This window comes from Arachis duranensis, chromosome 10 (genome assembly GCF_000817695.3).
Source record: "Arachis duranensis cultivar V14167 chromosome 10, aradu.V14167.gnm2.J7QH, whole genome shotgun sequence".
Taxonomy (NCBI): Eukaryota; Viridiplantae; Streptophyta; class Magnoliopsida; order Fabales; family Fabaceae; genus Arachis; species Arachis duranensis.
In genome coordinates this window covers 8,204,180-8,215,032 of record NC_029781.3, presented here as the reverse complement: position 1 = coordinate 8,215,032, position 10,853 = coordinate 8,204,180, and the positions used below count along the sequence as shown (strand labels likewise).

The following is a 10,853-nucleotide window of genomic DNA, read 5'->3' as shown; positions in this document are numbered from 1 at the left end:
ATTTTTGTTTTCAAATTAACTTTTTAGTTAACGTATTTTGCGCACCTTTTACTATGTATTCTTGTAGTAGTTGTAAAATAGTTCTTGATATCGAAATAGCAGAACCCGAGATTATATTATTTCGAAACTGCATGATGCATGATGCATCTAATGCATCATTTTTCATTTCTGTACTGTAATTTAAGTTCAAATGAATCATACCGAAGGGATTGTGAAGGAAAAAAAGTACATCATCAATCATGTTGAAGGCAGTGCAGCTTGACGAATGATACATCCTAAGACCGAAAGTTTATTACACAAGAGGTTCATACAAACCGGAATAAACAAAATGTGAAATTTGAGATCAAAAGAGGAAGTAATTCCTAGAAAGGGGAATGGTCGTGGCCGGAGAGCAGGCTAGAACCTCTCCGTCCGCTATAACGGTGTATGATTCTGGGTCGACAGTGATCTCCGGGAGAGAGTTATTGAGTTTCATGTCAAGTTTGGTGAGCCTCCTCACATTCTCAACGGCTTCCACTCTCTTGTGAAGTCCATACAAGTCTTTTACTTTGTTCCGTGAAGCAGCCTGCTTGCAAACATACCAACAAATCGACATTGTGGCGTCAATGTCTGCCTTTGGAGAGGGAAAAAAAACGTGGATGTGCAGGGTGTGTGTGTTCTCAACTGGATAAATACTTCTATGTTTCTAGAGTATATTTAAAGCTTGCTCACAATTAAACTACTAAAAAATTCAAATATATGTGTTATTTTTTAAAAACATAAAGAAAATATTTAAAAATTAGGAGAATAATTAGGAAGATAAGTTAGGGCTCCCAATCATTTTACAAATGAAAATAGCGATTGCAGATATATATGTGCTTTAGGAACGTATAATCTTTGTACAAAATGCTATTTGTATAGCAAAATCAGTCACTAAAATTAGTCACCAATATATTTATGTATAAATACATGTGTGATTTAATTTATTTTACTGTATATTTATATTTCAACATGTATTTTATATTAGTGGTTAATTTTAGTGGCTGATTTTAGTATACACGTAGCATGGTTGTTCTTTGTGTATGCGTCTATCTAAAAGGGAATTAAGGAAATAACTCTTCTCATTTTGAAATTTACATGACTGTCTTGCGTGTGTTTTCATCCATTAATTTCGCTTATAGGTAACAAATGGGTAATATAGTTTAAATTATGGCTTAATTATTCTATCGATCCTTATAGTTTTACCAAATTTTGGATTAAGACGTTACAGTTTAAAAATTTGTAACTGAGTCTCTATATTAGATACAAATTTTCAACTAGGTCCTAATTTACTATTTTTTTATAAAAATTGTGAAATATTCTCCGAATAGTCGATTTTGTGTTTGTTTATGATGAATAGTAGAATATTCCAAAAGACAAATACTCTTAAGATTATTGTTTTAGTTTAGTAAGGACGAGAATAATTTTTTTTTATTTTTTTTTATCTTAGAATCAAATTAGTCTCTCGAATAAAATTCGACATCTTGCCATTATACACATGCTGATGTGGCAGAAAATTTTCTGCATAGAAGTCCGTGCTAAATGAAAAATGCTCAATCTAGTTCTTGTGTGTAACAAGATTGAGTCATTTTGGCATTTGTACTTAACCAAATTAGTTTGTAAGGCTACGTTTGTTTACAGGTACGGGATATTGAGATAGGAATACAAAAACACAAAATCATATTTGAAAGATGAAACATAGATAGAAATATTGTATCTGAGACACTGAATTAGTATATTTTGTATCTATCCTAACAGGAAGGATACAGAGACACTAACAAGGGACACCACTTATTTTTCATTTTTTCTTTCATATTCTTGTTAATTTTTCATAATTATATATTTTCTCAAATTTTTTGAATGAAAAAAATGAGAATAAATTAGGCTTTCATAATTTTTTTTCTAGTTTATTACCAAACAAAATACAAGAACACTAAAATTTGTGTCTCTGTCCTTTGTGTCTTATTCTCACGCAGCCTAAGTTACCAAGGGAGTCAAATTCGTCCTCTCTTCCTCTTGAAAGCTAGCAGCTGTTGTGTTGATTGTAAGTTTCGGGTTATTTTTTATGTCGAGTAGCCTTTTATAGATGAGATTTATGTTACCGCATTGCCGATTTCTGATATATTAATATGAATATCAAAATTAGCTGTAAATGATTAAAATTTACAAACACACAGAATTCATAACTTTCATAATCTACTATGATGATCTTTTGGAAACTATGTCCAGGTGATTATAAAAGTTATGGTCTTTTTTGTGTAAAATTGTACTCGTTTATAGTTTGCCTTGTATTCATATTTAATAAATCATAAATTGGAACTGTGCTAACATAAATCATATATCGAAGGTGTCTTTACTTAATTTGGAATAAGATATTTTTCCATAAAAACCTACTTGAAATCAACATTTTGTGCGCACAAAATAACCTAAAACTTGCAATCAACACAACAATTGCTAGCTTCCAAGAAGAGAGGACCAATTGATTCCAATGGTAACATACAAGGACTAATTTTTGGTTCAATTAAAAGTATAGGACCAAAATGATTCAGTGTTACATACAGGGACTAAATTAGCATTTTTTGTTTAGCGCAGACTCCTTCATGTCACTAAACATGCCACGTCAGTACGTGTTAACGGTGTGATAACGAATTCTGGTCTGATTTGCTTCACGTTAGTAATCTATGGGAACTAATTTAATCCAATTAAAAGTAAAGGACCAAAATGACTAATCTTATAGGAACTAAATTGAGCAGTACCCCAGAGACTAATAGAGTAATTAAATTAATCGTGAAAATTATGCGTCACAAAATTATTTAAAATTTAATGAGGGATCCAATCTCTTGCAAAAGATAGAGAAAAAGAGGGGTTGCATACCTTGCTCACGAAAGCAATAGAGTGTGCACTGCTAGCCTTGCCGAAGGCTACGAACATAGGCCTCATTATGACCTACATAATTGTGTTTCATAGTTTAGTTTGAACTAGTTCCATGGAGAAAACAAACAAGTAACGAAGTGTAGACTAAGATCGTATTTGTGAGTTGAGAGTTTTGGCGGGGAAGGGATAAAAGAAAAGGGTTTAAAGAGTAAAAAGAACTTCACTTTACAGTTCAAGCCCTTCAGTTTCCTTTCATCCCCTCTAAACCCCGAATTATTTCAATAAAATTCATGTCAGGCTAGTTAATGTGTAAGTTTTTAGCATTAACCACAAACTACAACCCTAAACAAAGCAGAACGCTCTTTAAAAAATAGACTTAAAAATTTTACCGGTTCGGGGGTTGGGATGCTCGCATTTGGGTCACCCATGTTAGCCCATGCAACCTCCCCACCTTTGATTACCATTTCTGGTTTTGCTCCAAAAAATGACGGCTTCCATAACACAAGATCAGCTAACTTCCCCACCTGCAAAACTGGATATGAATGTGGCACTTGGAATAATATATAAAAAATAAAAAAGGATCAGCATCAGCTTTAACCCCAACTTTTAATACCTCAATTAAGTTAAATTAAACCAAAAAAAAAAAGCGCGGCAAACTACTTAGAGAAAGTTACAATAAGAGCCACTAAATACTAGTGCTGTATAACTGGCACTACCCACTAAATACCTCAAACATGACATTTGCATTCATGTCTTTTCATGGGAAATGACACAAATTCTGCATGTATTTTGCCCTGGAAAATTCTTGGTTAGATTGATAAAGCACTAAACATTTAAACATCATACCTCAACTGAACCAATGTGTTGAGAGAAGCCATTTGCTATAGCTGGATTTATAGTGTACTTTGCAACATATCGTTTGATCCGACAGTTGTCATTGTCATTGTCCAAATCACCAGGTTTAAGTGGTCCTCTTTGCAACTTCATCTTACTGGCAGTTTGCCATGTTCTACTAATAACCTAAGGAAGAAACCAATCCAACATCACATTCCCTAGGATCAAAAAATTAATCTTGATTTTCATGAGTAATTTTTACTGGAGAAATTTGAGACATTCATAGTTAGTATTCCACACAATTTTTTAAATGAGATAATAGCATAGAGATATTTTAAGAAATTGAGAAAAATGCTACAAGAACACATCATTTCATATAAAGATTTAATTCGGCACTATCCAGCATTATATTTCTATTTTCCATGATGGAAGAGTCTAGAGTTATGTCTTAAATTGATGCACTAATTAAATAAAGGAAGGACCTCGCCAATTCGACCCATAGCCTGTGAATCAGAAGATATTATGCTAATTGCCCCCATATCATGCAAAATATCTTCAGCAGCAATTGTTTCGGCTCTGATCCTTGATTCGGCAAAAGCTACATCCTCTGGAATATTCTTATCGAGATGATGACATACCATCTGTACATCATTGAACTCTAAATTCAGAAGCAAATTGCACAAGCTACATTACTTCTTGGTAATTTTGCTTCAAACCAACATGTCAAGGTTCATACCAACATGTCAAGATGCTCATCTATGGTATTAGACGTATAGGGGCGTGTGGGGTTTGTTGATGAGGGCAAAACATTCTTCACACCACATACTTTGATGATATCAGGAGCATGGCCACCGCCTGCACCTTCACTGCCCAATAAAACAACAGATAAAATTAAAGAATTGATCTATCAACATGGGTAAACAAAGAATGAAAACCACACCCTCATCAACTTCTGTGGGCCAGAAAGAAGAGGTTCAGAGACAAACAGATAAATATATGTGAAGGCATAGGACAAGTATAGAACTAGTATTATATAATGGGAAAAGCAAAGGTTTAAACCAATCACCGATTTTGCAGTCAAATTATATATCATCTCCATTAATTCCTCTTTCTATAGCATATACATGTCTCTGCTTTTATACAAAATTATTTTTTTGTTAGGAAAAAATAAAAAGAAAAGCAGTTCAAAGATAGTCTATACCTGTGATAAGTATGAATAGTTCTTCCTTTAAATGCATCAATTGTATGTTCCACAAATCCAGATTCATTCAACGTGTCAGTATGTATATTAACCTGGTATAACAAAAGTTAATAAATCAATCAAATATACAATAGTAAATAAGTGAATATAATAAGTGAGATGTGCCTGGATATCATATTGTTCCGCAATGGTTAAACAACTATCTATTGCAGCAGGTGTAGTTCCCCAATCCTCATGCAGCTTCAGTCCCATAGCTCCTGCCCTGATTATGTCATGTAGGTCCTCAGGCTTAGCACTGTTCCCCTGAAGCAACAAACAGAAGGTTTACTTTAATTGAATTTTGAAAGTAGAAAGAGATTCTATATTCTTCACAAAACAAGAAAATTTGTGCTTCAAAAAGAAGAAGCACAATTTTATACATCAAACAAAAGAAAACACACTTTGCCTGTGAAACCAAAGTTTAGAGGCAGGTCATCCGTTGATTGCAGCATCATTTTCATCTGAATTGGAGCCGGCGTACAAGTAGTAGCACGTGTTCCATCAGCTGGTCCTGTTCCTCCTCCAACTAATGTAGTGATACCTATACACAAGGTAGAAAAAGGATCCCAATTAATAATTTGGTGAAAGAAAGAAAATTGCCAAACTAATAAGAAATCAAATAGAGACTAGAGTTTCAATACAAAATATGATAAAAATATTGAAGCACGGTGAACCAATCACAAGTATCTCCCAGCACACTAGGACATGTTAAATATTTGAAATAAATGTAACCGCGACTTTCAGTAGAGGTTATTTCCACTTATGAAACTCACCACTTGATATGGCTTCATATGCTAATTGAGGGCATATAAAATGCACATGACAATCTACGGCCCCAGCTGTTACAATCAAACCCTCTCCAGCAATAGCTTCAGTGTTAGCCTAAAAATAGAAGATGTGAGTTTAAATTGTATCATAGCAATTCAACTTGCTGTGTCCAATATAGTTAAGGGAAGTTACCCCAATGATCATATTATTTGGAAGTATTCCATTCATGATGTCTGGATTTCCTGTTTTTCCAATCAAGATGATTCGGCCATCTTTGATACCAATATCTGCCTTGATAATTCCAGTATAATCGATTATCATAGCATTTGTTATAACAGTATCCAAGCAGTGAGCAGATGGATGGCCGCATGACTGACCCATTCCATCTCTTATGACTTTCCCCCCTCCGAAAACACATTCATCACCATAGGCAGTAAAATCATTTTCAATTTCCGCAAACAAGTCAGTATCACCAAGACGGATTTTGTCACCAGTAGTAGGGCCATACTTGTTAGCATATTCCTCTAGAGGAATTTCCGTAGTAAGTGAATCATCTTCCCCAGTAATACCTTCCCTGGGAAATTCAAATTTGACATTTGAGAAATTTTCATTCACTCTTGACAAAGATGCAGGAAAAGTTATATAAACTGCATCAATAACAAATCATAAACCTTGCATTTTCCTCTTCCATATGCCCGAATTGTCGTGTCTTCACAGCCTCCATGGCTGCTACACAATTGGAAACAGTAACTGGCCCATCGGCAATGTTATTACCTCCTCTGATGATTTGGTTACCTCCAATGCTTACAAGTACAACACTTTTACATTCCCCGGGCTATCAAATGTATAAAAGAGTAAAAAATTCAAAGAAATATGCATTCCAATTACTATATCAAATTTGAAAACTGATCATGATTTAGAATTCCACCTCAAAGCGTGTTGCAGTCCCTGCAGCTATATTGAGGCGCATGCCATATGCTTTCTTTCTATCAAAGGTTAAGTAGGGATTTACTTCAATAAAATGGTAGTGACTGCCAACCTGAAATTTTTCAGAATGTTATAAAGTGGTTGATAATGAGATTTTAAGTTTTAGCTATTATTCTGATAGAATTGGATGTGTTTACAAGAGAGGATACTATCTATGTAAATAATGAAAGTGAAACCCTAATCCCAGTTAAAATAAGGAAATGATCATGAAATAATAGTAGGTATCTCATCCACCAATCAGCCATCACTGTATTTTTGTATTTTATTTGTATTTGGATTATATTGTTTATAAAGTTTAATTATAAATGTAAATTTAGTTTGATTATATTGTTTATGCACTTTTTTTCATAAATGTGAATATAGAGTTATTCTATATTCCTAAATGGGTGGCTGATATCTGATGTCCATGTAGAAATTATTCTTTTTCAGAAACTAAACTCTTTAGGACGATATTTAGACAAGCTTCACTATTTACTGAAATATAAAATTAACAAGAAAAACTCAAAAGCCTCTACTTTTTGAAATAAGTATAGCCGAAAGATGGTGCATTGCTGGATCAGAGGGATCAACAAGATGCACTTGCTCACAATACATATTGTCATACATCCCTCGATAATAGATCCGAAAACCATTTTACATAACTAGTACCAACTGAGTAGCATTGATTGAAAACACTTAAGATATTCAATTTGTGCACAGTTTATATTGCTGCAATTAGAAGTGTTGGCACTAAGATAAATTATTGCATATTCCAAACATTTTTAACATGGCATGAATAAGTTTCCCATTCTCAAGAAAAATAAACAAAGATGCATAAATTTATCAGACATGTTTGTCATTTGTAAGCAAACACCTGAATTGGTCTGTCTCCCTTGTTGACAACTTTGAGAAGTACAGCCTTCCTTCCAGGGTTAAGAACTAGGCTTCCACCTCTACATATTATTTCGCCTGGAATTCTATCATCTTCTTCATTATCGGGAAACTTGTCAAGTGAAGGTACTGTGAACACAGTTTCCATGCATCAATGAAAATGTTAATGTAAGTAAGGCTTCAATTTGTGCTTTGCAGTTTTGTAACTCAACTAAAAAAAAAGTTCTCCAATATCAAACTGCATTACAGGTGATTGAAAACTTGCAGTCTGAGCACTATAATGCTATTGCAAGATATTTTGGGTGCACAATAGAGAGACAGGAATATATATTGGCTTATCTATATAAGTTTTCTTGCCTTACAATATATAATCACTATTTAAATTAAAAGCACACACTATTGGAGTTCTAGGCAAATCAATGATCTTTTCGGGGGAAAAAATGCTTCAAATTAGCTGATAACAATTTTGTCTCCCACTACATTTATATATAAACAAGACAACGGAATTCTCCTTTGCCTAAAAAATTAGAAATATTGATCTTAATCAACAACTAAAAATTATATAAGAATTTTAATCAGGGGTTAAGTACAAATAAAATTATAAAAGAAATAGTTTGTAAAACTCCTATCTTGTTAATCTGCAAAGACGGTACATGCAACATTTGATTAGAGAAAAAGATGCTTAGAAATGGAAGCATTAAGTAGATATATAATGAAACATCTATCTTTAAGATCATATACAAGGCATACCTGGAAGAAAAGAACCAAACAATGCTTTCTCAAGGTTTCCATTCTCGCAAGCAACTGGGTCATGAACAGTGATTAACTTAGTCCCATCACGAAAAGTGGCTTCAACCTACATTCAAATTTATGGAATAAGATGACACCAGGAGGATGAGGGAGTCTAAAATGTACTAACACATTACAAAAGGATTGACCTACTTGTATAGTTTTATCCTTTTAGGTTTTAAGAGCCATATTAACGAGAATAACGAGGGTCAAAATATATTAAGAATTTTGTTCGCAAATCTGATTTAAATCACATATACAAGGTAAATTCCGCCTAGTTACAATGCTTGGTTATTATTGTTGTCATTGTTGTATTCTTGGCACTAGACATGAAGATTGCCAATCTTGAAGAATTGTGAAGAATTTAGGGTCACGGAAACACAGAAAGATAAAACACATATAACACTGAATACATTGTTGATGGATGACAGGATACAAAAATCAAATCCTAATACCTCTTAATTAAACTAATGAATAGATCAAATACTAGTAACCTAGTATTAGTAGTACAGGCCCAATTCCACTAACATCATTAATGATTTCTAAGATTTTCCTACTCAATTAGAAGATTAATTGAATTAATTGAGTCCACAATATACTTTGGATATGCTCTAGATTAGTTTACAGGCATTTTCAAATATTCTCCAACATCTCACAGTAACAAGTTAACCAGCATAATTTATTGTTTTTAGCCAGCAGTTAGCCGGCAATGTTTAAAAGTGTGGCCTAAAAGTATGTTGTTGGATTGCTAGACTAAAGGAATTGGACTAAAGGCTAAAAATGCTGATAAAAACCAATAAATTCTTCTGGCCCTTAAGCTTTTCTCTTTTAAAAATATAGCCACATTACCTGAACAGCATCCAAGAGATGTGGAACAGAAGGAAGAACTTGTCTCCTGTTGAATAAAAGGTGTGAGGACAAAATTTTTAAAGACTAGAGAACTTGTTCATTCCTCTTCTGATACTACCGAACAATATCAATTCAAAGAGATGAAATCTCAAACTAGTAATAATAATTATGATTAGCAAGCATAGGCAATCATCACCAGATAACCTAAATTGACATAGTACCTTCCTAAGAGTTCTCTCCCAATGCACATTAGTTCTGCCACAGTCTTCTCACCATCGCGAACAAATTCCAGAATCTATGGAATATGAAAAACAAAAATTAAATTATATATTTCCCAAAATCACAGGTATCTTCAACATGAGACAATCATGTTGAACTTTAGAATCTTTTTCATGGTAAAGCTAGCTCTCTTAGTGGGGATTTACTCAATCCGCAGTAATTAAATTAAGGGTTTGTTTGTTTCAGCAATTTCTTACAGAAAAAAAGAAAACAACTTTCACGTCTTTGAATTTTATGTATAACTTGAGACCTTGTTTAAGGAAATTAATGGTGCCTTTGTTTCAGTGTGCTTATTTATTTATTTATTTTTACTGAAAAAAGAAATCAACTTCAAGAATTTGATTATAATGTATAAACTAATAATAAAAAAGATTAAAGAAAAAAAAAGAGAAAGAAATCAAGTTGTAAAATTACTTTATGAAATCAGAAACCAACGCACCCTAAGTATGTACCACTTAAACCAACTCCATTTGGACAAATTAAATTAAACCATATCATATATAATATATCAACCTTCAAAGGGTTAAGATTTTGGCTTCTGTATGCAATTGACAGTGGAATCCTTAACAGATTACAAAACTTCTCATGCAAAAAAGATTTAAAAAAAAGGCAGAGAAGCAAAACTACCTGTGTTGCTATAAGAGCAATAGCTTCGGTATAATTGAGTCTTAAACCACGAGCAAGGCGTTTCTGTGCAAGGAATCCAGCATTGTGCAGTTCTAGCTTCTCTATCTCTCTTGGACTCAGTTTCATTTCTCTAAGTGTTCGATAAAAGTCCTCAGCGAAATACTACTAGTAACTGAGGAAATTTCAGTATTAGTAAATAAAAAAACACGAAAGCGAAAGTACTGGCTAGATTCACATTCTGATTCTGAAATAAAATAATGAAGAACGAGAGTGATTGTTCTTACCAGAGAAAAAAGAAAGGTTGAATTGTTGTGGAAGAGCTTTGATAATGGAGCACTGGAAGTAACGCGTGATTGATGAATCAAAGTCCAAGCCATGTAAATTGTAAACAATTCATTTCTCATTTCTCCTTTCTCACACTAACATGTCGTTTGTCGGATGCTCATCGAATTTTGGCTGGGTTTGTTTAGGATTACTTGGCTAACAACGCTAAGGCTTAGTTTGGTAAAAATTTTACTTTTTAAAAGTAGCTTATGAATTTAAAAGCTGCAGCACTTATGTTTGGTAAAATTAAATTAAAAATAGCTTTTAATAAATACAAGCACCATAATTATATTTGGTAAAACAACTTTTAAAAGTTGAAAAAATTATAATAAACATGTTTATAACAAAAAAAATAATTTTTTTTTTAAATTCTTTAAAATTTTATATAATATTT

At 33.1% G+C, this 10,853-nt stretch overlaps 1 protein-coding gene across 1 annotated transcript; it reads right to left on the bottom strand.

Moving 5' to 3' along the window:
- Window positions 1–217: 217 nt before the first annotated feature.
- On the bottom strand, window positions 218–10,601 carry LOC107468900 (urease). The gene is made up of 19 exons (XM_016088281.3): window positions 10,420–10,601; window positions 10,136–10,307; window positions 9,451–9,524; window positions 9,230–9,275; window positions 8,342–8,447; window positions 7,575–7,720; window positions 6,663–6,773; window positions 6,406–6,569; window positions 5,927–6,308; window positions 5,740–5,848; window positions 5,368–5,507; window positions 5,093–5,230; window positions 4,928–5,019; window positions 4,463–4,592; window positions 4,209–4,367; window positions 3,739–3,912; window positions 3,282–3,416; window positions 2,893–2,964; window positions 218–565 (listed from the first exon to the last, which is right to left on the bottom strand). The coding sequence occupies exons 2-19, from the start codon at window positions 10,259–10,261 to the stop codon at window positions 344–346; spliced, it is 2,526 nt and encodes an 841-aa protein (XP_015943767.1). The 5' UTR covers window positions 10,262–10,307; window positions 10,420–10,601; the 3' UTR covers window positions 218–343.
- Between the last annotated feature and the right edge of the window lie 252 nt (window positions 10,602–10,853).

Bases quoted from the DNA above. Each gene is read 5' to 3' on its own strand.
- LOC107468900 (XM_016088281.3), bottom strand. From the start codon at position 10,261: ATGAAACTGAGTCCAAGAGAGATAGAGAAGCTAGAACTGCACAATGCT. The intron at 9,525-10,135 runs GTAGTTTTGCTT...CATATTCCATAG, and splicing joins TTGCTCTTATAGCAACACAG to ATTCTGGAATTTGTTCGCGA. The intron at 2,965-3,281 runs GTAAAATTTTTA...ACAATTATGTAG, and splicing joins GCATCCCAACCCCCGAACCG to GTCATAATGAGGCCTATGTT.